The following is a 27,102-nucleotide window of genomic DNA, read 5'->3' as shown; positions in this document are numbered from 1 at the left end:
GATTAGTTTGTATGCATTACGACGATACGAGTTCTGATGGCATACTTACTCATTGCTGACAGGCTGTGCTTGCAATTATCTTTTACATGATGATTGATTGAGTGTGCTTATCAGGCGAAGACATCCGATATTCACCTATATACATAGTACTCGATATCGTCCGTAGTATTATTGTACGACAATGTAAACAACCTGCCAGAAGGCTCAAAGCATGCTCAGAGGAGTGCATGCACTATGGCACTCCTTGCATCAAGCCTTCAAAACCAACACAGCAAAATTAAAGAACTACACAGTAAAGTAAACTACAATGACCTTGTTTGCAAGGCAGGCGGTCAATAAACCTACTTTTAGCGTGTTGACGCTCTTGCCCAATCAGCAGCCGCAGACGCTATACTGTCCCTTGCTCGCTTGATCACCTTCGCGACTGAACATCGCGTTTACTACTTCATTTTCGTTTCTTCTCTTTCTTCACTCTCCCAACTCGATGCCCTCTCTCTCATCGTTCTTTTAACAATCATTCTTCATTAATCCTCCTTATTAAAAACAAATAAACTCGCGACAAGCTATACCCCGCTCCATTTAATCACATCAAAATGGGTGACCACTCTGTGACCGACTACAGCGACCCTGCTGCCAATGCCCCCGACGCAGCTGCTTACGGAAAGGGAAAAGGCAAGGCTGTTGATGCCTACGATGACGTGAACATGGGCGAGGAAGAAGACGACGAGAGCTCCGAGGAGGAGGAAGAAGAATTGGTATGACCCCGCAGCAGATACATGTTGTTGCAGTTATTTGGATAAACGCGACCATCCATGACCATGACTGTCAGTCAGTCATCTGTTATAAGCTTTGACTGACAATTTATTTTCTCTTACAGGGCGCCGAAGGTACAATCTCTCGTGATGAATGACCCATCAGCCCAGCAATGTCATCAACAAATAAACAATACGCGCAATCAAATTAACTAACTTGCAAAAATCTAGATGACGACGAAGAAGAAGGCGACAACCTCGAACCCATCTCCGCCGAAAATATCATCGAAGGCGGTCGTCGCACACGCGGCAAGCGTATCGACTTCGCCGAAGCCGCCGAGAAAGCCAAGGCTGAAGGCGACGACCCAATGGACGACGAAGATGACGATGATGAGGATTTCCACGGCGAGGACCACGATGGCGATCACATGCAGGAGTAGACGATATCATCGCGACTACGCGCTGCTTCTTGTTGTAAGATGGGCATTGAATACGACTGCTCTGAGGGTTTTTGAATCGATGTATCATTTATTCCGAGTATGCGAACACGGGACGATGTAACGGAAAATGCGATGGAGATATCCTTGGGAACGGAGGAGTCGCGTTATTGCCCAGAGCAGATAACGGTTAGTAGGGATTACACATCGCAGTGCTATGATCAAAAAACCAAAACAACAATCAAAACAAGATCATTCTATATGAATCTCTTATCCAACTAATTTGATTCATACCCATCGTAAAGAATATTAAGTGTAAACAGGTAAAGCAAAGGAAGTTGCTCTGTCAAGGATAAGCTTATCTCCGCATCTAACCAAAAACACGCCAAGCGCAGGTACCTTGGACTCGCCGCAAATCATCTCCGGACAAGTTCACAACATCACCAGTCAAGGCACCTAGTCATCTCATTCGAGATTCTCACCACCATGTCCACAGGGCGATAATACTGATACTGATCTGAGAAAATCCGAGCCTACCAAGGCTACGAGCCTGATATCTATATCATGGCGTCACGGTACCAACCATTCTCCCTCCTCTCCCTTTATCACTGTATTAACGATGAACAGCTTCTCCCACTCAAACCTCCACCAACGAGACCCGCGCTCCTCTTCCTCCCTCTTCGACTCCTACAGCGGCGACAGAGGCTCTCGGCCTMCCAGCCGTTCMCCTGCCACAAATGCTACTTCTTCGACCTACGCAAACGCATATCCCGGTGCTGTGAGTAATGGATACCCGAACGGGGGCGGTGGATTATATCCCGGAGGACAGGGGCAGCAGCATGGCTACAGGGCTGCGACGCCGAACTCGAGGTTTGTTTTTTGTGTGTTGTTGGTTGAGGTGTAGAGCTGATTGTTGGCGTTGATGAAAGGGGTCATTATTCGGATGCGGTGTTATCGGAATTGTACGTTTCTTCTTTCTGACGCATAGAGAGAAGGTGAGCTGATTGTTTCCTTTCAGAGAATCTCAAAACGATAATGAAGTCGAAGGAATCACGGCCAAGGTCAAGGCCCTCAAAGAGGTACACTCACACTTCCTCAACCCTAAAGATCAGCTCCAAGCTAACATGTACGATAGCTTACAGTCGCAATTGGCGACGAAATCCGCTCTTCATCCAACCTGGTATCTATCCCTCAACCCTATCCATCGTCACATCACAAGGACTGCATCTAACAAGACCGCTCCATGAATAGGCAGATACCATGAACGAAGCCTTCGATAGCACCCGCGTCCGTCTCCGCGGAACAATGAACCGTATGCTGCGCATGGCCGAACGGACGGGCGTTGGCTGGAAAGTCTGGGTTGGGTTTTTCCTAGCTGTGTTTTTGTTGTTTTCTTATGTCTGGCTGTTTTGAGTAATTGTCACCATGAAGATTTCACCTGCTTTCGCTTTGATTGCTTTTTTCTTACATTATTATTAATGCTTGGATTGAGATGGGGAGGATAGTATATAGCAAGCATGGCTATTGCATGGGTTGGCGTTATGTCATTTAGGGCTCGCTTGTATATACAGGTGCCAAGAGAATGAGACCTTTATATTCCACCTACAATTCAGGAGACAAGACTTCAGTGACCGGCCGTGCCCGCTGCTTATACTCGGGCGCGGCACGGAGCTGAACATCCAGGATCTGATAATACAGCTATGCAATTAGGCGGTATAATGACTACACACAAGATCCTTGCGAATAATCAAGTGCTGGTGTCGCGTAGGTAACTAATATAATTTAGCACCGGGGGTATCTATACGTCCAAATCTGCAAGTTCCAGCCAAAAGGCCAGACAAAGTAGTAAATTAGTCAAGACTATCCCTAGGTCCCCCCCGTCTCATAAACCGCCCAAATCTACTCTGTGCCTGCCTCATTCGCGCATTTCGCGCAGCTTGACCCCGAGCATAGCTGGCACTCGTGATCGAAGCTCGCAAATCATCATCTTCGTCTTCGTTGTCAACTCCCATCATAGGCGAGGGTAGTGTTTCATTATCCGAGTCGGACTCGGCCCCAACCCCGCTCCAACGCTGCAGAAACCGTCGCTGTGCTTCTGTTTCTCGAGTTCGACGCATTTCTGCTTGTGGTGGTGGCGGCAGACGAGTACTACTACGCCGTGACCCGCGTCGTGCAGTATTCGTACTTGCCGGTGTTTGGGTGTTAGTCGAAACCGCCCCGTCAGCTGGGCTATTATACTGCGCAAACGGATCATGTGTGTTGGTATGGTCTCCATCCATGTCAGAGTCATCGTCGTCTTCTAGCTCCGAGTCGGTGTGTTGCCATTCCTCGGCTTCTGGGATGTCGTCGTCCATGTCTTCGTCTTCGAGGTCATTTGCTTCAGGTATATCATCGTCCAGATCGCGGACCGGAATTTCATCTCCACCGGCAATTTCGTCGTCATCGCCGTAATCTTCCTCTTCTTCATCGTCGTCATCGTCATCTTCATCCGGGTATCCGTCAGGTATATCATCGTCCAGATTTCGATCCATAAGCTCTTCTTCATATGCTTCTTCCCCTTCCTCGACGAGGCCCTCTTCATCGGAATCCGCAAACCCATCCTCAGCTTCAGGAATATCATCATCGAGATCCCGTTCAAGTTCATCCGCTCCAATTCCATCCCCTTCCCCGGCAACACCAGCATTATCTCCTCCCACCATCATATCCTGCTGCTGTTGTAGCATCGTCTCCCCTCCAAATGCATCAGCACCCGCAACCCCTCCAGCCTGAGCCGCAGCTACCATAGCAGCAACATTCAGCTCCTGCTGAGCCGCTGCCAACCCTTCCTCGCGCTCCGCTTCTTCCTCTCTCATCCCCTGCATCGTCTTGGGTATACCGGCCGGTTTGATCCATGCAGCTCCAAAGGAGGCAATGTTCTCTTTTCGGAGTCTTAGCGCGCGTTCTTCGAGTTGTAGCATGGCGAGACTGTTGGATGGGGTGGTGGAAGAAAAGAGGGCGCGGGTTGATGTCGGTACATTCGTGAGCAGGTTACCATTGCCGTTATGTAGTTGGTGTCGTCGAGGTGCGGATGGTTCTGAGGAGCCATTCGTGCTGCCTCTATATCGTGGGCGAGAGGATCCGAACCAGAGCTCGTGTGACTTTTATTGTTAGTGTATGGTTCTGCGCGTGGGGATAGAAGACTTACATCGCGAGGCGCAACGAGAGGAACGGACATCATTTTGAAGATTTGGCGGTCAAATTGAATGCCGTCTCAGTATCGTGTTGTTTCTTAGAGTTGGAAAGAGTGTAAACATCCAGTGGGAAGCTACGATAAGAAAGTCTGCGGGGAGTGCCAGGATTATTTGTACTAGGCTACAAATACTTGCTACAAGGCTGCCATTATTCTCCAATTGAGAGCATTATATCATGAATTACAAAAATCGAATTGACATATAAATTATAATTAATTCCGTCGTGTTCGAGGCTTCTGTTCTGTAAGGCCATACAGTGCAAACAGAGCAAACACGATGATTACGTACCTAAGTAAGATGGGCGAACTAATTCCGATATGGTCTGACCTGGAGTATCACCAGCTGACATTTTTCAATATCGAGGCAAATTCCTCAGCTATAAGTCTTGCGTCTTTCTTTCAGAGTCTCGGAATTATTACCTACTTCTCGCCGCGATTACGTCGAGCCAATTCCATCTCACAGCACAATGGCGTCCTGTCGCCTCTATACGCCATTAAGCAGAGCTATTCCTCGGAATAGCATTTCACGGCCGGCGCAAATAGCTTCTCGTCTGCCCCGGTCTCGTACTGCGAGGTTTTACAGTTCGAAAAAAGAGTCCAAGGACCAATTTATTATTTGGCGACCATGGCTGCGTCTATCAATTGGAATCCCCTTCATCGGCGCACTCATTTATTCAATGGTTTGACACCTCGAATATCGAACGAATATGAACAAACAGCTAATACTTCACAGGCCACTGAGAATGCCGCCGAAACAGAAGCCCCCTCAATCGCCGAAATAGACAAAGCTCTCAAAGAAAAAGCGCCCATCACGGAAGACTCCCCCATGCGCCTGCGAATGGAGAAACTGATCAAAGAGCACCAAAAGAAAATCACCGACGAATTAAGTCGAATTGACGGCAAGGCCTTCCAAGCCGATGAATGGACTCGCCCCAACGGCGGCGGCGGCATATCTTGCGTCCTTCAAGATGGCAACGTCTTCGAAAAGGCCGGCGTCAACATCTCCATCGTTTACGGCGAACTGCCGCGGCCCGCCATCGAGAGAATGCGCGCAGACCATAAGTCCTTTGTCGGCGCAGATGTGGATAAACTCACTTTCTTCGCAGCCGGGCTATCGCTCGTGTTGCACCCGCACAACCCCAATGCGCCAACTGTGCATTTAAATTATCGGTATTTCGAGACCTCGGATCCGAAAGATCCTATCAATGGGGATAAGAATTGGTGGTTCGGCGGTGGCACGGATTTGACACCTTCGTACCTTTACCCGGAGGATTGCAAGCATTTCCATCAGACCATCAAGGATGCCTGTGACCGTCATGATAGCACGTACTACCCCCGTTTCAAGGCCTGGTGCGACAAATACTTTTATATCCCGCACCGCGGCGAAGCGCGTGGTGTAGGCGGCATATTCTTCGACGACCTTGATGCACACTTCCTCCAGAGCTCATCGTCCTCGTCTCAAAATCCCCAAGAAACTCTATTCTCGTTCGTGAGTGACTCTCTAGGCTCGTTCTTGCCTTCCTACGTCCCCATCCTGGAACGCCGAAAGGATATGTCATACACCCCCGAAATGAAGCAATGGCAACAACTCCGCCGTGGACGATATGTCGAGTTCAATCTGGTGTATGACCGCGGCACGAGTTTTGGGCTCAAGACTCCCAATGCCAGGGTTGAGAGTATATTGATGAGTTTGCCGCGAACGGCGAGCTGGGCTTATATGGATCCTGTATCTGGCACGAGGACGGATGCAGCTGCTGTTGCCAAAGGTGAAGAGGGTGGTGAGGAGACGGAGGAGATTTCGAGGCAGAAGGAGATGTTGGATGTTTTGAAGCATCCTAGACAGTGGGCTTGATTCTTCCCTTAGAGGGTGGTGTAATAATTTGTTCTTATAGGATGTACATATTGTGGATTAGAAAAGTTGGGGTGATCATGTACAATATCTACCAGTTGATTGCTATCTAGAAAAGATACAATGGCTCAAAATACAAAGAAATATGAATCATGTCCACCGAAAAAATAAAAGAAAATGCTAACGAAAGACTAAATGGTATTAAACCCCCAATGTATGCTTGAAAAATCTAGAAACATGACACAAGAAAAAGTAGGTACATGAGAAAAGAATGAGGATTATTAAAAAATGTCTATCGAGAGAACCACTTACATCTAGCCTTCTCCCCTTTTTACAGGTTGCGTGTTCATCGACCAGAACTCGCTGCGGAGACAAGACTTCTCTGTCTCGCAAGCCATCCCTTTGGTTCTGTGCCTCCCCCAGTACCTGATGTAGCAGGATGGCGGTATCGTGCGACTGTGATGTTGCTGTGTTGAAGACGGCCTTGGAGGTCGTACCATGCTGACATGACAAGTGACAATTCGCGGGATTGGCGGTTGATTATTTCTTGGAGTTCAATCTATGATTCGGAGATGTTAGTGGCTGATTCGTTTTTTACGATAGGGAAGTAGGCATACCTCGCGTTGTTTGGGGATGCTTTCATCGTCTTGATCACTCCTGGCGTCCTCGATGTGTTTAATCTGCTCCTGCAGTGATTTGATGAGATCGCCTTGCTGGTCGATATACTTCATCTCATGTCAGCTCTCGTTGTCTCATACATAGGGTTAAATAACACACCTCAGCCCTTCTAGCAAGTGTCTCCGCACTCTTCTCCGTAACCTCTGCAAAATGCTTCAATAACTCAATACCCGATTTTTGAGGCGCATCCGGATTCTCATTCTTCGCTCTCGTCGCAAACTCAGCCAACAATGTCTCGATCTCCTTCATGAATTCTTCATCCTCGGCACGCATTGCGACCTGTTTCTCGTCGAGAATAGCACGCAATTCGTCGCGTTCAACGACCATGTCTCGGACCAAAGCTTGGGAGGCGTCGATTTCGGCTTCGAGATGGTGAATTTTGCGGGTAAGTTCGTCCCAATCTTCGCGGACTTTGGTGATCTCGCTTGAGTTGGAGTCTTTGACTTCGGCAATCATGTCGAGCTTCTCTTTGCTGACGAGTTGTACTGTACCAAATAAGTAAAATGTTCAATAAAGCAGAGACAATGAACTTACACTCTGCTCGGGCGTCGTCGAGCTGTCTCTTGGTGCTATCAATCAGGTCTTCGGCATCAGCGAGCTTTTGACGAATATCGGCATATTGGTCGTAAAGCTTCCAGTACTCGTCACTGCCACAGTTTAGCTTTATCCGTAATCAGGGGAAGGGTTACGTACCTCTGTGTAGACTTTGCTTGAGCAAGTTGTGCCGTTAGGACTAGATTTTCAGAGTACGATTCAAGACTAGATCCGAGCTGTGGATAGTCAGAATCAAGATGTTCCAATAATATGAATGATGCATACCGTGTTGGTGGTCTTCAGTTTGTGCACCTCCTTCTTCAATTCCTCGTTCTCGGATTTCCTGCAGACTATTAGCGATAGTACTGATTCATGGGAGATATACTGACAGCTGTGTCTCTCTTGCCCCAATGTCGTCGAGATCTTTCTGCAAAGTACTTTGCAATCTCGGAGATGCGTTTCCAGGCGTGTAGGAAGGACTATCAGTCGAACCCTCTAATTCCCGAATCCGCTCACGCAATTCGCTAATCAAAGCCTCATCCCTATCCCGTTGTTCTTCCGCACTCTGCAAACGCTCGGTCAAAGCATGATTATTGAACTCCAACTGTTTCTTCAAACTCTGAATCTCATGGCGATCCTGCTCGATGCGTGGCAACACACGTCTATACTCTTCAAGCTCCACATCGCGTTCCGAAGATCGCTTCTGGTTTGAGTCTGCATCTTTCAATTGTTGCTGAAGGTCCTTGACCTGGTTCTTGAGTGTTTGGTTCTCCTTTTCAAAGTCCTGGCTTGCTTGCAGTTTCTGGCGGTATTTTTCTGCCGCGTTTGCTTTGCGGACCAACTGTTCTCTCTCTGTTTTCATCTCGTCGTAGTCATCCTGTAATTTTTGGAATCTTTGAGTCTTGACGCGCATAGACTCTAGGGACATCGTGAGACTATCGATTTCATCCTGAGCAGCCGATATCTTTGCTTCTTGGTTAGCAATAAGCTCCTCTTGCTGCCTTGATCTGCTCTCCAGAGCCTTTGCACTGAACCCCGCGTCTCCTTTGCCAGATTTGAGCGTGACTAGTCGATCCTCAGTTGAAGCAAGCCGGGTCTGTAGAGTATCATTGTTCTCCTGCAAACGAGCTAACCGATTATGCAAATCCTCCAATGCTTTCTCCATCTCTTTCTTCTCTGTTGCCAGCCGATCATTTTCCGCCAGCACCTTGCCTACTCGCTCCTCAAATTGTAGCTCCGGGTCAACTGCGAGGTCACGCTTCGCAGCGCCATCTCGATCGTCCTCGTCCGCCGACAGATCCTCATGTTGTGAATTGTGCGCCTCCTCAATAATGTTCTTCAGCCCCTCCTGAGTCGGTGTACTCAACTTCTGCAATGTCGTCACGTACGTCTCGGCGTTGGGCGAGCTGATAACCGCAATCAGGAGTAATTTGAGCAACTTATTCGTCTCCTTTAGCGAATTCGACTCGGAAATCGCCTTGAGGTCAGGCGACGGATCCAACCCGGAAGGAATCTCATCATCGAATTGTTTGCGAATGTACCCCGTCAAGAGTTTGTGGAGGTGTTTGAGGTTCTGCCATTTCGTGACCCAGTGGTCGGATGGGTTGCGCTCAGGGAGTTCGTCGAGGAAATATTGAGGGTCGATGTCCTGTAAAATTTCCCATAAGATAATACCGTCACTCAGTTCTTCGGTATCTCTGATCGTCTTGCCGAGGGAGAAGCTGTTTATCCATTCGAGGAGGACTTTAGCGACGCTATGTTCTGAGGCCATTTTGTGTTTATGCACGGGTCTGGCTCCCTGACCGTACGACAGTGAGTAAACGGCGGGKAGGGKCTATTATTGCCAGTGGTTTTGTCTGAAGATTAACATTGCTATTTTTGGTAAGCTGGAGGTTGCTCAGATCATGGTCGTATATACGCAAGGTAGAGTCAGCATGTTGTCCATCAGGAGCATTTGTCGCGCCGCCTGCAGATCCGCGCGTTACTCCGTCTGATGTCTCCGCTTGGGCGGAGCGTGTCCCGCCATAGTTTCGTATGATACTGTATTACTTTGAACGTTGTAGGTTGGCTAATTATACAAGACAAAATTTAGGAGTTTGCGCATAATGCAAGTTATCATATTCAAACGAACGTCGTCCAATTAACCAGACCTTCACCAGAAACGCCGATCCAAGACCTATATAATACAATACTAGCCCGCCATAACCTATTGATACCTCCTGACATGTTCTCATTAACTCAGTGAGCAGCTATTCGCTGCTTGTCTGCGGACATCAGTAGCTTTCTCCAACCGTTGGTGTCATTTGCATTCGAAATCGCGATCCTCGAGTTGAGGCTTTACTTTGAACCGAAATCGCCGTCAACAGTGACAATCTTGTCCTCCTCAATGACCGGAAGGAAATTGGCGGACGATGCTTGGATAGTCTCGATAGCGGATGAAGAAGCTTTGGCGGCGAAGCCCCTGTTCATATGTTAGTAAGTAATCGAAGTTTGACGAAGTGAAGTATTTACTTGAACAGATCTAGAAGTAGTAATTAGTGTATCGTTCAAATGAAGAAAGGTGATGGATCAAAAAACTTACTGAATTCATGAGTGATCCAGCCGCCCTAAAAACAATCAGTTCAGTATATACCTTCAGAATTCGTGTTATTAAGTCGCTCACAGCATCAGTTATAGCCTTCTTTGCCTCATTCAATACCGAATCTGGGGTATTATCCGGGTAAGAAACGACAATGGGTTTTTGAACCTGGACTGCCAATACAATCTGGAAAAGTCCAAGGATGAGGACAATAAGGTATTGGTGGAATAACTTCATGGTGGCGGTTGAAATTGATAAATATCGAGTATCGTATACTTCAGGTATACTTCGGATGGATGCGCCACTGAGCGGAGCGGGAGATCGGTGTAAGGATGCTGACTGAGGTTGGGATAGAGATGGTATGTCGATTAGGCTGTGTAGGTCTCTGGCAACGTTGTACGAGTATTATATTTGATCTTGGACGAGGAGTGTGATCTGATGATGGATAATAAATGGAGGAATTGGCCTGCTAGTTGCGTCACTGCGGAAGGACTGCCCGATTGGTGCCTCAGGTGTCAATGTCACGCGACTGCTTTTCATGTTTGCCCTGTTTGCCCTGTTTGCCGAAGTTTGTTTGAAAGACTTCACCTCTTTCCTTTCCTCCACATTGTCCACTTGCATGCCATCTTCGATCAACACCTCACTCCAACCTTCAATATTCCCCCTCCTCGTTCAATAAATATACATTTCATGCTCTCTTGTTCAGATCCGATTTAATCCTTCAGCGTTGCGTTTTAGCGTGCATCAGCCGTTGATCTTCGTTTTCAACCATATCTTAACCTCGACCGTTCTCCATACACACGTCCCTTTTCTTTGGACTCCGGTGGGCCTGTTGGATAAAATCGGGTAGAAGAATCTTGCGGCGGACAGTGGGCTTAAGAGTGCTTCAGTGGGATTCGGATTCCAGGTTGTCCTATCAATCGGGTTTGGGCGTTTCGCATGACCTCTTTTCGCAGTCTCGCGAAGGTAGCTAGCTAGCTAGCAAGGAAGCATTCTACAAGAGCCTGTTTATCGTCATCTTTTTCTGTCATCACATATTGCACTTTACGAGAATCAGAATTCTTACTTTGGGGGTCTCCGGGGCCTGATACGTTTTTTCCAAGCCAGCCACGTCGTGGTAAGAGAAGAAAAACAAAACAATATCTGATGCTATAAAGAAAAACAAAAGAAAAGAAAAAAGGACCAGAAAAAATACGAGGCACAGAGAGAGCAAAAAATATAGAAGCTTCGCTTCAAAAGAGAAAAACAACTGAGTTCATCAGCAAAGTGCTGCTAACTGTCCTTAACACTAACTTCGCTCTTCACCCTCGTACATCCATCATCCTCATCATGTCGTCGGGACTCCCTTCCGACGAAGTCGCGGAGGACTACAAGAACTCATTAGAAGATTTAACGACAAATGACAAGTTCCAGATCAGCAATTTGACCGTCATAGCTAAGGAGAACACAGAACACGCCATGGCAATATCACGAGTCTTGGAGAATCATATTCGAACAGTAGGTCTTACTCTTCCTGATCGAGCGCGTGATTTCATGTTTGTATATGCATATATGTTTTGAAGAGTTACGTGCGTCGTAGTCGCAGCCTTGAAGAAAAGCTCTAATATTGCTTTTGGTAGACACCGCCATCTCAAAAACTACCTGCTCTGTACGTAGTCGACAGTGTTGTGAAGAATGTAGGAACACCCTACACTCTCTTCTTGGGCCGGAATCTTTACCAGACCTTTATGAACGCATACACTTTGGTCGACCAGCAAACGCGAAGAAAGTTGGATGAGATGCTCAAGACTTGGAAGGAGCCTGTTCCTGGTTCTTTAGACCCTCGACCTGTGTTTCCGGTGGATATTACTCGCGGCATCGAGAATGCGCTAATAAAAGCCAGAACTGCTGCACTACAACAACAGCAACGACACCAACCACAAGATGTGCTTGCCCGAGGTCGGAATTCTGCAACACCTCCGTCTTGGACACATACCCCTACTCCTCCACAGGGTGTACAGCACAGATATCCAGCAGGTTCCCAAGCAGGACATCCGCAAGGACATGGATCGGAGGTGAGTCTAGTAAAATGTGTCGGCTAAGCATTGCTAATCTGTCCATAGTCACATACCCCTCAGCAGGGCCAAAACGTAGACCTTGCGACACTTCATCGTGATATAGAAAACCTGATTGGCACTGCACGAGCAGAGTTTGCTGCCAATCCTTTCGATGTTTCGATTCAACAGCGTCTGAAAGCATTGTTAGATCTTCAAGCAATTCTGCAACGTCAGCAACTCTCTCCAGACCAACTCAAGCTTGTCAGAGATCAAGTCTCGGCTTTAGCTCCACCGAAACCTGTAGCAGCTCAACCATTTCCTCATCCAAATCTATCTATCCCGAATATATCGACGCCGCCGACTCAACCAGTCCCACAAGCCACACCTCAGCCTAATCTAGCAGCTTTACTAAACCCGAACACGCTTGCCAGTTTGATTCAGGCAACAGCAAACCGCCAGCAATCAACTCCTCCGCCAGCTGTTGGCGGTATGGTTCCCCAGGTTCAACCATCCGCTGTTCCCCAGCCTACCGCAACCCCAGTAGGTGACAATCCTCTCATTGCCTCACTCAGAGCACGGGGACTTCTTCCTCCCGTATCCAGCACGGGAACGCCTCCAACGGGGACTTCCTTTAGTCTCCCTTTGCTTGTTCCCGGACAGACTCCGCCAGCATCGGTTTCTACACCGCAAAGTGCGACAGACATAACGATCAATGTTCATATGAGCACAGCTTCTATTAAAATGTAAGTAAACTCGATTCTTGGCTGTAATAGATATTCTAACAGTATATAGTCCTCGCCCAGTTCTGATAAATAGTCTCTACGATGCAAAAAGCAACCGCTGCGGCACTTGTGGACGACGGTTTACTAATACAGAAGAAGGCAAACAGAAAAAGGCTCGACATTTAGATTGGCATTTCAAAACCAACCAACGTATGACGGACTCCATCAAACGAGGACAGAATCGGAGTTGGTATGTCGATGAAAGGGTATGTCTATTCACTTCGACTGAGAGATGGCCGTTAACACATCACAGGACTGGATCAAATCACGCGAATTCGACGACGACAGCGGTGTAACAGGGACCGGAGCTGGTGGCAGTGGCACCGCTGCCGAGGAAGAAGCCGCAAAGAAGCAACCACAAAAGCAATGGATCCGCGCCCCAAATGATGTTACGCTACGAAACGCACCATGTCCAATTTGTCAGGAAAAGTTTGAGTCGACGTGGTCAGAAGACGTGCAGGACTGGATTTGGCAGGATGCACTCAAAGTAGGGAATCGTGTTTATCATGCTAGTTGTTACGCGGAAGTTACCAAGGATGGTCCTGCTGCTCGTGCAGGGACTCCTTCGGTGCGTACAGGTACACCGGACTCTGTGTTAGGGAAGAGAAAGGCTGAGGTGATTGCCGTCGTTCAAGTTGGAGCTTAAAGACATGCTAATATTTTATATAGGACACGGATTCACCAGGCTCAAAAGTCCGGGTCAAGACGGAGCCTATATGATCTATCTACATGATAAATTTGCATATTTCATTCTTCACAATGTATTACATACAAGACGCTACATAGCTGAAAGGGAGCTCCGAGACTTTTGTCTTTTTTTTTTGGTTGAAAGGTAGCATCAAAACAGAACCGGTACGGTTAGAACAACGCATCTGAAGCATTTTGCAATAGCGTTTCATTTACTGGCTTCCTACATTTACGGGAGTGTTGCTTTGTTAATAAGTCAGTCGTGCTCATAAACAAATGAACTACCTATGGTAATCTATTAGACAAAGCATACCACATATATGAAACACCAATGTTCGGGTCAAGTAAAATATCAAGACAAACCAATAGGAAATAGAGACACAAAGAGCGGCCATTCTCGCACGTTCTGTCGATCTTGCGTGGTGTACTTGAGAAATAGTGTTCATTCTTGGGGGTAGAGAGAGGTTATTTTAGGGTTACAAAACAAGTAGCCCTAAAACGGGCTTGACAGACTCCCAGCAATAACATCAGCAACAGCTTTTCGTAATCGGGCAAATTATTGGACCTGCGCCCGACACATTGTTTCGATTAATTGTAAGCAGGACTCATCGAATCAAGAGATTCGGCTTCTCTGTGTACGACGTCTTTGATAAGATTTCCGCACTGTTACTTGGGCGGATGATTGATGAGGTCAGTAATACTGCAGCGTTGGTCACGACTTTCCCTGATATCTTGAAGGTTATTGAGTAGAAAAAAGGGGGGGGATGAATTTCTTAACACTTCCCAGTATAGTTTAATTGATTGTAGCCAACTTTATAAGCTGTTGACTGTAATGACCATAGATATAACGTTAACATATAGAAGCCTCTTCGTCGTTGGATCTTCGGGTTGGGATCCTTCTGTAGCCGGTGTCGCGAATCGTGTGGGGAGTTCTCTCCCGTATATATCAAAATCTTTAGGTATCAGATTTAGATGTGAAATGGCCTCCTAATCTTTATAGCCAGGTTCACCGATTTACTAGCACAGAAAGGCGTCCATGTATACAATTGATGCTCTCGCAGGTTCTATCAATTTTACGAAGTGTACTGGAGGTCTATTCCTCACGCCTGAAGCAGCTGGGGTTCTTTCCTAGACAATAGTAATTCAGCAATTGTCCCAGAATAGAAGATGTCAACGGCATGATGCTTCAGGCTGTTCGGTTCAGGTACCAGGCTGGAATGTAATCGTGGAGGTGGCCTTGACACGTTTATACTCTGCGGTACCTTCTAGTAGACTGTCGGTTTAAATTTCGACGGACAAGTCTGTCCCTGTCATTACAATTTGATTTTCACTTGAGCGATGGCCTTTCAAGATTGTTGACTGACTTTCAATGGTGTGGGAGCTAGTTCTTGACGGTGTCGAGCGGTCCCTGGCTATATGCTTTGGACGAGTGCTAACTAAGCTACCATTTGAATAAATTGATCAATGGTGAATGAATGAAAGATTGATTGCTTCTATCTGAGAGCGATCTAGTGTCTTGGCTAGTATATTGTGTTGAGACAATCTCACGGCATCCATCATGAATATCCTCGCTTGCTGTTTCATACCACACTAGATCATGGTTCGCATCAAAAAGCGGACCAATCTCGTAATTCCAAGTGAGATTCAATACTGCCGAGATCCGGAGTATTCTTGATGTGTATACGAGACTCGGTATGTTGCTTCCATTATTGGGGATTCATATGCGGAGCCGGCGTTGGCGACCTCTGTCTCGTCTTCATCACTCACGTATCCGAGTGTCTCAAGGTTGGCCATTGGAAATTTGATGTCGGGTGGGCAAGAGAACTGGCAGAGCTTGTGGAGTGTCGCAAATTCATCAGTGGACGACTCTTTCAACGCAGGAGAATCGCGTTCTTCCGTAAAAAAGCCACCACCCCCTAGCTCTCGACGGTAGCATGCTGCGAGCTCTTTCCGATACTGATTTGTACTTGCACCACGTTAGCTTGTGCCATACGTCACTCAAAACGAAGGGTGACGGTAGATTTGCATCAGAAATTAACAACATGCAAAAGGAACAAGCTGATACAATGCGAAATCTCGTTCTCAACACGAGGCTCGCAAATCAACGACATATCACCTCGTCAAAGCACCCATTCCAAAAATAGGATGTGGCGAATAGTCAGGTAGTAGCATGATCAACTCAACTCAACTCAATCACACACCAACGTCGAGAGCAATGAGAGCAAACTAGGCAGAACACGGACGTGAAGAAAAGGAAACATGGCACTTACCGTTGTGAGCAAAGGGAGGATAATCCAAGAGTAAACGAAAGGCAGTCGAAGAGGGATTGAAGAGTGGAATGATTTGCCAATTAAGGAAAAGGGCAGAATGAAAAAATGATTGAGAGCATATAATATACATGTGTTCTAAGGATATTAGGAGATCTCGTCCAACATCCCGACAAATATCATACCAAGGTCACCCTCACCAGCAAATTCGTATACTAAATCATTTAGTATGCGCGCAACTTTTCGGTCTAGCTGGGAGCAGACAGCCCAACACCCCCCCTGGGCAGTGTTGTTGACAGTCGAAAAGAGGAAGAAAGATTGAGAAGTGGGAGGAGGGAAATGGGGATATGTATATGGGTATCTGGAGTGCGCCCGATGTTTGTATCGTCATCAAACATAGTTACGCCCATTGTTTGCACGTACCGTGTCATACATATAGAGTACGCCCGACGTTTTGTACTCCGGGCAGCCCCGTTACACAAACATGATCATGTGCAACAAGGCCTACGACAATGAATTGTGGACGGGGTTTTCAGGTGTCACCAACAAGGTGGCAAGCTTCAAAGACAAAGAGGGGGATGGTAGTAAGACGGTGGTAAGCCGGGGATGGAGGACGGGAATAGCTTCATATGGAAGCCCTAGTCACGTGCTCTGTCGCGCCCATCCAGACTTCAGGAACCTCGTGTATCCAACACATGATCTTCAGTTGTTTCGAGGGTGTACTAGACCATTTCAGTAGTCATCTGGGCAAGATATCACTTAGTTTGCGGCGTGACTTTATGGTTAAAACACTCCTCACAACTCCTGTATATCGAATGAAGGCCTTCCCGTGGTTATATTAGCTGTACTGTAGTACGCAATACAAGTAAAAATATGAGCGAACTACTTTATTCGGTGACTGTCTTGTTCTACCGGGACTGCTGACGGTACGAAGTCCGCTGTCTATCTCGGCAAGGGTGTTCTGACAAAACAGTCTCGAGTAGCGTCTAGATAGCTAGTGTCCGTACAAAGCAAGTAATAAAATTCGTATCAGACTAGCAAATATGTAATCCGTAAAACGCCAGCACGAGACCCACAGTCTGATATCATCGAGTACTCAAATTGTCAGGTACTAGTCGAGTAACTAAGACGCATCAGACTGCAAAAGGATAAGACATATTGCAAACACATCTAAAAGCAAAGCAGTTCGTTCCGTTCAGTTATGAGGTAGATTCACGTCGCGTCATCTAGCAAGGTTCATAGAGTTGTTGTCGTGATTTCTTATTCAGCAGTCTCCGAATGTGTTCTCGCCGGAGTATCTACTCATCATTAGCATCATTTCCATCAAGCGGCATACTTAATCAAGAGAGACGTACGTAATGTATAAGAAACCATCCTCATCCTTGTGCTCCTCGTAAATACTACTCATCAACGCCGCAGTCGGCGGCAGCACCTCATCGACAAAGATAAAAATCGCCTTTTCGGGCGACAGCTTGATGCGCTTGCGGATTACGTATACGAACTGGCCGACGGTGAGGTCTGCGGGGACAAGGTATTTCTTCTTGTCGATGGTTGCGATGTCGGATTTTTCAACTTTTTCGCAGATGACCTAGCACTTGTCAGAAAGATATATACGATGGGAAGAAAGAAGACGTACCGGGATACGGTCGGCGTATTTCTGGCGGATTCGCTCGGCTTCGGCCTTGCGCTTCTCGAAGGGGTGCTCGTCTTTGAACTTGGATCGCATGGTTGCTGTGGATGTCAACGCTGATAGTCGAGTGTGTGAGTAAGATGGAGAAGACAAACCTATTATAAGGCTTCTAGATGTGAGGATAACGTAACGTAGGTGGTGGTGTTGATGAAAGATAGATGGAAATAGAGTGATGGAGATAGATGAAGTGACGATGGATGGAGTGGATGATGGCGAGGGGAAGTGGAGTAGGCAGCCAGACAAGGCTCAGCCAGCAGCCAGACTCCGAATGACTAATGGCTGCCCGCCTGACCGCCTTGTACACTGCCCAAGCCATGTGGCGGTGAACAGTATTCCATCTCTTTAATTCTCTCTTACTTTTATTGTATTTAATTATTCCAGATCGCATACTATTACTGCCCTATCTGGATCTACTCGATACACCATATATGGCGTACAGTATATACGATATCGTACTTCGTATGGATCGCGATAAGCTTGATGGATCTCCCGGCCCGCTGTAGCCCCGCAGACGTCCAGAGCATAGTGATACTAATTGCACATGATATTGTAAGGAGTATCATCTGCTACAATATCTGAGTGGTGACTTGTGACTCATTATTACTACGAGTCACAAGTACTCTGCTACTTCCCCTGCTACTTCCTACCGCGAAGCCTCCTGTTTGACTGTACACTTCTTGATTCAACTATCGTAATACATAACATCGTGCTACGCCTCATACACCCAGTACGGCTACCTCTTCTTCCTCCTCGTCTCGCGATGAGTCTCACTCCACACATCCTCGAACACCGTCTTCTTCGCCCCCGTATGGCCCTCATAAAAGTTAAGTTTGCGCACAACCTCCATAGCGCCCGTACCCAGAGACACCGTCTTGCCCATAATAATACACTCCGACACGCCCTCCACGCGGTCCGTACGACCCGTTCCGCCGGCGTCGAAGAGATGGTCAGCGGTCTTCTCAAAGGATGCCAGCTGCAGGACCGAGTCGCGCATTTTGGCCATGCCGAAACGGGTGATTCCTAGAACCTCGCCGTTTGTGGTCATGATATCTGCTAGAAGGTGCATCTAGGTTTAACAAGTCAGCACCTGTCTCCTCAAAGTTGTATCTGTTGGATTGCTTACATGACGTGGATCAATGTCCATGTCCTTCATGACTTCGCCCATCTCGTTGATGATAGTCTCTCGCGCTGCCTCAATGCCGAGAACTGCCCGCATCTCCATGACGTTATTGGTCTTTGTCCGCACTCCCTCAACTCCATCAGTATTCATACACGCCCGCAGCCCATATCCTTCAACCAGCAACTTATTAAGCCCGCGCTCAGAATGTATAATAGCGCGCCTGGCTTGTGGATGTCCCAAGACCTGAATATCCGGCAACATACGCTTGAGATGCTTCAAACGTAGATACGGGTCTGCACTCGTAGCGGCAATATCCGTCTTGCTCAGTCCGGCCTTGCTGCTCGGGTCCATATCCACTCGGACCTTGATATGCGATCGAAGGACGTCGACCGAGAGATCGCTTCCCTTGAAGCGGCGGTGACTCGTAATAGCCTCCCTGATTTGGGGGAGGGTCAACTCGAGCTGTAGATTTTCAATAGTGTCCCAGTTCAGTTTGACGGTAATATAACCTTCCTTGTCTGACCAGGACTCGCGTATGTAGTGAATGATATCACGCAAGAACGTCTTTTCGATTCTGCCCTTCGCGATACGTGCTGCGTGAAGTTTATCCGGGACGGCGAGGTGGCAGGTAATAACTGGAGTACTAATCTCTTTCGAAGCGTTGATAATTTCCTTGATACGGGGGACACCCTGCGTAAGTGCCAAGTTACCGACACCAGCAAAATGGAAACTATCCCGTCAGTATGTCTCTGCGTTCAAGGAAAAAGAAAAACTCACGTCTTCAGAGTCATCTGAGTACCAGGCTCACCAATAGACTGCGCTCCAACTGCACCCACAGCATGGCCTGGCTCGATCTTGGCCTTTTCGTATTTGAACAGACAAGACTTGATGAAATATCGCAATGATCCCTCCGACAGCTTTCCGACATGGTCAAGTGTCATTCGAGCTTCTTCATCCGAAAGAGAGTTGTCCATTGCTTTTTCCATAGCCACCACTTTTTTCTCAATGTGTTCCTGAATAGAGTCAAGGAAAGCACGTGCACCACCTAATTGATCAGTACCGTAATCGCTTTCGTCATTGTACGGAAGATCTTCGCCGAAGAGGCCTTTGCGGACATATCTCTTTCGTTCTTGGGAGAGTAACTCTTCTGTGATAGCCCGAATTTCTGACGGGCGCAAACCTCGCTCGTTATTATTGTGCGTAATAGCCATAGCGTGGTTATATGTTCGATCAAAGTGAACAGGTTTGGCTTTTCCCTCCATATCCACCGGATCCAAATCATCTCCACCATAACTGAATTGCACAATACTAGCAGATGACGTGCGAATAGTACCATCATACTTGGCCGACAAATCCTCCAAGGATTTCATCAAACGACGAGACATGTAACCAGTCTCGGCAGTCTTGACGGCAGTATCAATCAAACCTTCACGACCAGACATGGCGTGGAAGAAGAACTCAGTAGGCGACAAGCTGGAAAAGAAACTATTTCGCACAAAACCCTTTGACGGTGGATGACGGGCATTTTTCGGGAAATGAGGTAGCGTTCGGTCCTGGAAACCATCTTGCACACGCTCACTGCTGATAATCTGCTGACCGACGACAGCAACCATTTGCGAGACGTTGATACTGGAACCCTTGGATCCAGACGTGGCCATGATAAGAGGGGCGTTGTATTTGCTGAGCTGCTTGATACACTCCTCACCAGCTTGTTGACGAACTTTGGACAGAATACCAGAGACTTGACTCTCCATGGTCTGGAGCTCATCGCAACCAGGCAACTTTTCGAGCTTTCCGGCTTTGTACTGGGCAATGACCTCGTCACAAGCAGCATAAGCTGTCTCGACAAGTTCATTCTTCGTTCGAACCAGCCTTTCGCTGGGATAAACGTCTGTGATACCGATTGAAAATCCAACATTGGTAAACCAGCGGGCACACAGTTTAGACAACCGGTTCATTCCCTCGGCTGCAGCCGGTGGGCCGAAATCTCTAAGCATAATGTAGAAAACGTTGTCCTTCTTTCCAGATCCGATTGTACTCTTGTCCATGACACCGCACATAATCTCCGAATTTCGAATGACCAACCAACCGTCGTTGGGATCTAGATCTTTTGGCTGTCCGTCTTTTGGCGCCTTGAACTCTCGACAAGCTGCATCGATGTTGACTTTGACGGGATCGTCTTTGTTTGGACGCATAAGGATGTTGAATACCTGCTTTCCGGTCCACATCATCTCAGGCTTGAGAATAGCCGGAGGTGGAAGGTCGAATCGCGTTTCCGGTCCAAGCATATACAAACAGATCTGAGTAAAAGATCTTCGATCAAAAAAGTTGTCCTTGCTACTCAACACATATGCCGCACTAATGAAATCCTGAATAGCTCCAATAATTGGCTCTCCGTTCTTTGGCGTCACCAGGTTGTTCTTCACACCCATAAGTTCCATCGCTTCAGAACGAGCTTCCTCAGTTTGAGGAATATGCAAATTCATTTCGTCACCATCGAAATCGGCATTGTACGGATTGCAGACACACTCGTTCATGCGGAATGTCCTATAAGGGCGGACCTTGACAAAATGTGAAAGAATACTAAGTTTGTGCAAAGATGGCTGTCGATTATAAAGCGCAATATCGCCGTCAACAAGATGACGTTCCACGAGATCTCCAATCTGCAGCTGCTTGGATATCGAGTCCAGACTTCTTGCAGAGTGTTTCAACGAGATTGTCAAACCACTGTCCTTTTTGATGACTTTTTTAGCACCGGGCCATTTGTTGATACCATTGCGCACCAGTTTCTGCAAGTATTCCAGATTGTAACGAGTCACAATCTCCGGGTAGGTCATGTTTTTCGCAACTAGTTCCGGAACTGCAACCTCGTCAATTCGTAGATTAGGGTCTGGTGAGATGACGGTACGTCCAGAAAAGTCGACACGTTTTCCTGACAAGTTACCACGGAATCGACCTTGCTTTCCTTTCAAACGAGAAACCAGCGACCGAGTCGGTTTGCCAGCCTCGCCTTTCAGACCAGGAACATCACCATTGATATAGATAGCTATCTGTAGCGTCATGTAGTCCCAACATTCCATCAAAGTCGGAACCGGCGCTCCCTTTCTCAAATTGTTCCTCAGTGTGATGTTGCTCTGCACAATATCACCGAGTTTGGCAGTCAAATCATCTTCGTTAGATGCGCCATCCTGGCTCACCGAAGGACGAATACAGTTTGGCGGAGCAGGAATATACTGCCAGAGAAAAGTCTCCGGACGGACTTCCGTAGGATCCAAGCCCAGAAGCTCACAGTCCGAATTCGTGATCTTCTTGAACAGATTCATAACCCGAAGCGCGTGCAAATCATCTTGCGCCTTCTTGTAAAATCTGTCAACATCTGGATTCGAAGCTCTGGCTTCCGCTAGAGAATTATCAAAGACAATTTTGCTAATAGGCGGGACCTTTTTCGCAGAGGTCGACTGATTGAAGTGGCGGAACTTTTCGTGCACGATTTTCAGCGCCGCCGTACCGGCCTTTTTCACCACACCATTAATCGCACCGCATCGAGGACAATCTCGCGTCTTCTTGCATCGCTCAACAACTCTCTTCGCAACCTGCAATCGCCGCAGATTATCCAGCCTCGGCCGCCGCATCTCCTTCAAGAACGCGCGCCTCTCGGCCTCCGGCAACAATATCGCCGAACATTCCTTGCAAATAACCTGCAAAATGCCAATAACTCTCTTGAAATATCCAATATGAAATGCCGGAAGCACTAATTTCACATGTCCGAAATGGCCGTTGCAGTCCTTATGTCCTAAACCGCATGTCAAGCACGTTTCCATTTTACCACTGATACCGAGTCTGCGATCAAGGGGGCCATTTTCTTGCACGACGCGATCTCGCTCGAGATCGTAGAATCTTCGGTCCGAGACTTCGACGACGGCTTGGCTGATAACATCGTTGTCTGATCTATCGCGACGTTAGCGTCGAAACTTCGTCGCAGACAAAGAAGAGAAGGAGAATGAAACTTACAATGCGCCGAATTTCAGCTCCTTGATAACCTTTGGCACGTTATCAATTACCTGCGCCTTTCCCAGGCTGACTTTGATTTCGCTCTGCATCATCGCAGTTTGTCTTTCTCAGTAATACGCATTATAACTGATGACTCAGAGTGTTGGTTCGCTAAAGAGTGTTAATCGCACTGAACAGGTTGTGAAATTCAGTGGTCCGGTATTCCATGTAGGTCAATATCAAAAGCTACAGCCCATAACACCACTGAATGTAAACTGTAGGTCGTATGAAATGAGAGAGGGAAATGTAAATTCAAAGTCTGCGGGGGTTGGCGACGATTTTTTGCGGCGAGGAAAAAGCTAAGCTTGCGGCCCCTCTCTGCTTGCTTGCTTTAAGCTAGTCCCATTTGGGATGTGTCACCAAACGGGATTCGACAAATGGAAGCATTTACATGGACATATTCTATGGATTTAGCTAATTAGTGAATGGTGTAAATATTGCGTAGAGCAGCACAAGGATCACTCAGAAGAAGGTTTCGTTGATCTTCAGATATTTGAGATATGAGAGATATCGACCTCCATACATCCATCAAGCATGATAAGCACCGATCCCTTCTACACCATCCTGTTCACCGTATAACTCATTATTTTCATCATCCACAAACTCGAAACACATGGCCCTCCAGTTCAATTCTTTTCTCCAATGTAGGCCGTAATATACTTCCCTTTTTTGTGTCTTTCTTCCATCTTCGTTGCCATGATCATCATTATTTTCATTATCATTAGTAGTATCCTCAGATCTTTCAAGCCCTCCTTTACTCAACGGCTGCAGTACTTCCATCGAAGCTAACCCTCCAGTCACAAGCCTCCCCCGTCGCAGAAATGTGATCGCCCTAAACCGCGATAGTAGCACACCCATCGAACACGCCAAACATGGTTCGTGCGTGATGTATATGTCCAAATCCGTGCAGAGATAACCACCCGCAGCGCGAGAAAGAATCCTCCCCGTAGATTTGTCAGTATTTGTATCTGTTGTATACTGAGACGAAGACGGGCGACACAAATAATGCGACTCGAGAGGCGTAAGCGTCGTATTTCGTATGGTAGCAGAACTGTCCGTCGAGGTGGCAACTTTATCGTCCCTCCGTCTCGTAGCCACCATCTCAATCGCTCGCATGATGGCGTGAAATTCTGGTCCACCCTCACAATCAACCTCATATCCTCCCTCCTTTGCTTCCCCTCGATTTAAAAGTCCAGGCGCACAATATCTTGCATCGCCCGCAACAGCCACAACGCCATTATCATCGGGGTTACCGCGATCATTAGAGCTAGCAGCAATAGCAGGATCAACGATAACTACCCCGATCCCCCTTCCCCTCCCCATTTGTTTCGCTTCCCGCGCAACTCGGCCAGCTAACGACAAATAATAGCCCGCTTTGGGCGCAACGCTTGTCTGCGTAACGCTCAAGATCTTGGGCGGAGGCGCAATCATGCCACGCGGAGAGGCGGCGTTGAAGCTTGTTGGCCAGTAGTTTTTAGACCATGTTTCTGCTTGATGAGCGTTGAAGGGGGGTTGGAGGGGTATTATTACGCGGTGGATAGGGATCGATGATGTTTCTGGCTCGCCAATTTGTTGGTTCGATAGTGAGGAAAACACGTATGGTGATAGAAGTTTCCTCAGTTGCTCCTCTTCGGGTAATGCCGGTGGTATCAGGACGAATATCGTCACTGGTGGTGGTGTTTGTGCCGGTTCATTCTCTGATAAGGCAGTTCCATCCCACTTTACTGCTTCTTGCAATGCAATACATGATCTCTCATTTTCAATCTGTTTCTTGATTGCATCCGGCAAAAATTCCCTCTTCACAAATCTCCGAAGATGTGTGAATGGAGTATTCAAATCTTTAGGGAATGCCTTGTCGAGTACTCTTCCACCTGTTAATCATGATATCCCTCATACAAAGTATTCTAGAACATACTTGGTGACCTGCGAGGCACATTTCTGTATTATCTCAACAGTGTATGCATCTCCTATATGATATTAGAAACGATCCCGTCAAATTTTAAGGGAAAAACGAACCGAATTCAAAAGTAGGATTTGTCTCCTGCACAGTTGGGACGGGTACGATGTGCCCTTTCAACGGGGTAATCTCTGGCCCATTGTATCCCTGGTCAGACACATCCATAATTTCTTTCTTTTGGAAAGTCATGATCAGCAAGTCGAAAATTTGTAGTTCCGGTCGATATTGTACAGGGTTTGTGCCGCACTAATCCCGATTAAGAATCGTGCTGTCTGCTTCCGCAGCTAACCCGACTAGGCTCAGATATAAAAAGCTTGTCTTGGCTGTCAATATACATCGTTCAAAGGTTAAAGAATGTGATAAATTGCACAAATATATTATCTGCGATAATAATGCTCAAGTTCCACTACCTGTAATGCTAGTGATGAGACAAATAAATACAAGAAAGTAAATCGAGACTCGAAATAAAAGTCGTATACTCATTTCGACAGAAACCCGAGAAATACGTGAAAAAAAGCCGCCCGAACCTTTTGAGCCACCGACCGAAAGAATAAATCAGAAACACCGTCAGATGATCTCTCTAGTTTTATGAGATGATGGTAGGAATGAGAAAATAATGATAATGCAAGTAACCGGAGATATGCAATAATAAAAATCAAAAGATGAGATTAGGTTGATGGTGGAGTAGCAACCACGCCTTCCATGTTGCTCGAAGCCGCGGACACCAAGTCAGACTGCTCAGGCTCTAGCGCGTATCCCTCGCATCGCTCGACAAGACTCAGATAGTAGTCAACCAGCACTTCAGGCTGCGGAACAATTTTCCATTCCMCCCGCCACAGAAAGTCCAGCTCGAGCATCGCCAGTTCAGTGATTGTGATACCTCCAACCCGAGCATACGTCTTGTTGGTCCAGAAGCTATCACTGAGACCCTTGCTGGCAACCGTGGCACTCACAATCAAGAAACGATGGACCGTCAGACTCGAAACAGTGAAAGCAGGATATAGAGCACATAAACGATCGATATAATATACCATGCTGAGAAGAATAGGAGGCGATAACGTCGCATGTGTCGTCAAACGCTGTAAATAATCTCGCACCGATATACGGGGTGGTGTCCGTGAGTGAAAACGAGTGAGTCGACCACCTTGTAGCGGGATGGTGTCGTTATATTGAATCAGTTCCATGATCATGCTTGAAATCAAAATCACCAAATCGTTCGGATGCACCAGTTCATAGCGTCGAGGTAGCAGTTTGACGGCCGGTACTGGCGGTCGTAATCGCTTCAACCGACTCTGTTCTGTTTCGTCTCCATTCGGCGTCGTTTCTATCTCTCTATTTGCCGTGCTGACAGCTTGCTCGGTGCCGTCGCCCAATTGACGTTTTCCTTTCACATCTGAGGGCGAAATAGCAGTCACGCTCGTGACTGTACTTGGGTTGGTGATCGGCATCTGAGGTACAGCCGCCCCAGGCTGTGATTGGGGTTCGGTCTGGGCAGGCTGAACGGTATCATTATTATCCGCACTGGTCGTATTATTGCTCGCATTAGTCAACGCCTGGCGGGAGTCGCCCCCAAGGGTGTCTGCGGACATGCAGCCGCGAGAATGATCCCCTGAGGGCCCCGCGGGATCCTGCGAGGTGGTAGTGGCGGCTACAGTGTGGKTCTTCAGAGCAGCGCGTAACTCCTCTACGCTGTGAGACAATAGCGAGCGAGACGCGGAGGGACGATGCTGGCGAAAGGCAGGGGACGAGGCAGAGGTGGTAACTGCGGCGGGGGCGGCAAATGGKGAAGGAGAATTGAAGACTGAGTAGGGAGATACACGCGAAGACGCGGCAAATTGAGCGGCGGCGCCGCTACTGGATGGGCCGCTTGCAGCTGCTGGAGAAAAGTGCCTGTTATTAGGGGAGCATGCCCCAGACTGGAAGCTTGTAGAGGATGGAGACGAAATGATCATGGCTGGCATGTTTGCGTGACAGTGCTCGACTCAGCGGCCGCGATCCAGCCACGTGCCACACCAAACGACAGGGACGGAATAGCGCAAGACTCGACAAACATGCCACTAACCATTCTTGGGCTAATAGTGGTGAATGTTCTCTGGCTAGTGTTGTTAAGTAACTTTAAGTATGGCGACTACTCCTGTCACATCTGGTGGTTGCGATAGGAACAGATGTAGGTACAAAAGACAAGGAAAGGAGAAGGATGAGGGGATGCTGCAAGGCGGGAACGCGGCATATATGAGCCTATTAAGTACATAATAAGAGTCAGTCAGTCAGCCCAGCAGAGTCAGCAGAGAGCAAAATCCCACAAAACAATCGCTGCCCCTTCCCGGTTTTCGGCTCCTCGCTCTCTGGTCTATACCCCCGTTTGGGTTTAGCCTCTATAATCCATTAGATATGATTGGCGGAGACGCCCACGAACTGCAAATTGACCTGTCAAGGCGATCGACCCTAGTCTGGAA

General features: G+C 47.5%; 10 protein-coding genes across 10 annotated transcripts; 4 read left to right on the top strand and 6 right to left on the bottom strand.

Annotated features, from left to right (window-relative positions):
* Window positions 1–593: 593 nt before the first annotated feature.
* On the top strand, window positions 594–1,192 carry BHQ10_006657 (uncharacterized protein; the record flags this gene model as incomplete). The annotated part of the gene is made up of 3 exons (XM_040879267.1): window positions 594–755; window positions 878–887; window positions 984–1,192. 3 exons carry the CDS (start codon window positions 594–596, stop codon window positions 1,190–1,192), a joined length of 381 nt encoding a protein of 126 aa, XP_040735161.1.
* Window positions 1,193–1,808: 616 nt separating this feature from the next.
* BHQ10_006656 (uncharacterized protein) lies at window positions 1,809–2,602 on the top strand (the record flags this gene model as incomplete). The annotated part of the gene is made up of 5 exons (XM_040879266.1): window positions 1,809–2,059; window positions 2,119–2,151; window positions 2,208–2,268; window positions 2,325–2,369; window positions 2,441–2,602. 5 exons carry the CDS (start codon window positions 1,809–1,811, stop codon window positions 2,600–2,602), a joined length of 552 nt encoding a protein of 183 aa, XP_040735160.1.
* Window positions 2,603–3,039: 437 nt separating this feature from the next.
* Window positions 3,040–4,406, bottom strand: BHQ10_006655 (uncharacterized protein; the record flags this gene model as incomplete). Its single annotated transcript, XM_040879265.1, has 2 exons — window positions 3,040–4,326; window positions 4,374–4,406. 2 exons carry the CDS (start codon window positions 4,404–4,406, stop codon window positions 3,040–3,042), a joined length of 1,320 nt encoding a protein of 439 aa, XP_040735159.1.
* Window positions 4,407–5,043: 637 nt separating this feature from the next.
* BHQ10_006654 (uncharacterized protein) lies at window positions 5,044–6,270 on the top strand (the record flags this gene model as incomplete). Its single annotated transcript, XM_040879264.1, has 1 exon — window positions 5,044–6,270. One exon carries the CDS (start codon window positions 5,044–5,046, stop codon window positions 6,268–6,270), a length of 1,227 nt encoding a protein of 408 aa, XP_040735158.1.
* Window positions 6,271–6,613: 343 nt separating this feature from the next.
* BHQ10_006653 (uncharacterized protein) lies at window positions 6,614–9,250 on the bottom strand (the record flags this gene model as incomplete). Its single annotated transcript, XM_040879263.1, has 7 exons — window positions 6,614–6,826; window positions 6,885–6,992; window positions 7,045–7,430; window positions 7,480–7,592; window positions 7,639–7,715; window positions 7,765–7,822; window positions 7,869–9,250. The coding sequence occupies 7 exons, from the start codon at window positions 9,248–9,250 to the stop codon at window positions 6,614–6,616; spliced, it is 2,337 nt and encodes a 778-aa protein (XP_040735157.1).
* A 566-nt stretch (window positions 9,251–9,816) lies between these two features.
* On the bottom strand, window positions 9,817–10,294 carry BHQ10_006652 (uncharacterized protein; the record flags this gene model as incomplete). Its single annotated transcript, XM_040879262.1, has 4 exons — window positions 9,817–9,940; window positions 9,991–10,000; window positions 10,061–10,085; window positions 10,142–10,294. The coding sequence occupies 4 exons, from the start codon at window positions 10,292–10,294 to the stop codon at window positions 9,817–9,819; spliced, it is 312 nt and encodes a 103-aa protein (XP_040735156.1).
* Window positions 10,295–11,386: 1,092 nt separating this feature from the next.
* BHQ10_006651 (uncharacterized protein) lies at window positions 11,387–13,521 on the top strand (the record flags this gene model as incomplete). The annotated part of the gene is made up of 5 exons (XM_040879261.1): window positions 11,387–11,554; window positions 11,677–12,111; window positions 12,160–12,836; window positions 12,886–13,081; window positions 13,129–13,521. 5 exons carry the CDS (start codon window positions 11,387–11,389, stop codon window positions 13,519–13,521), a joined length of 1,869 nt encoding a protein of 622 aa, XP_040735155.1.
* A 1,685-nt stretch (window positions 13,522–15,206) lies between these two features.
* BHQ10_006650 (uncharacterized protein) lies at window positions 15,207–17,555 on the bottom strand (the record flags this gene model as incomplete). Its single annotated transcript, XM_040879260.1, has 3 exons — window positions 15,207–15,528; window positions 17,185–17,417; window positions 17,466–17,555. The coding sequence occupies 3 exons, from the start codon at window positions 17,553–17,555 to the stop codon at window positions 15,207–15,209; spliced, it is 645 nt and encodes a 214-aa protein (XP_040735154.1).
* A 697-nt stretch (window positions 17,556–18,252) lies between these two features.
* BHQ10_006649 (uncharacterized protein) lies at window positions 18,253–22,742 on the bottom strand (the record flags this gene model as incomplete). The annotated part of the gene is made up of 4 exons (XM_040879258.1): window positions 18,253–18,585; window positions 18,643–19,369; window positions 19,417–22,587; window positions 22,651–22,742. The coding sequence occupies 4 exons, from the start codon at window positions 22,740–22,742 to the stop codon at window positions 18,253–18,255; spliced, it is 4,323 nt and encodes a 1,440-aa protein (XP_040735153.1).
* Window positions 22,743–25,314: 2,572 nt separating this feature from the next.
* Window positions 25,315–26,607, bottom strand: BHQ10_006648 (uncharacterized protein; the record flags this gene model as incomplete). Its single annotated transcript, XM_040879257.1, has 1 exon — window positions 25,315–26,607. One exon carries the CDS (start codon window positions 26,605–26,607, stop codon window positions 25,315–25,317), a length of 1,293 nt encoding a protein of 430 aa, XP_040735152.1.
* Between the last annotated feature and the right edge of the window lie 495 nt (window positions 26,608–27,102).

Source organism: Talaromyces amestolkiae (assembly GCF_001896365.1).
Source record: "Talaromyces amestolkiae strain CIB chromosome Unknown scaffold12.1, whole genome shotgun sequence".
In the NCBI taxonomy this organism is placed as follows: Eukaryota; Fungi; Ascomycota; class Eurotiomycetes; order Eurotiales; family Trichocomaceae; genus Talaromyces; species Talaromyces amestolkiae.
The sequence above is the reverse complement of the archived record's forward strand: the minus strand, read 5'-3'. Positions and strand labels throughout refer to the sequence as shown.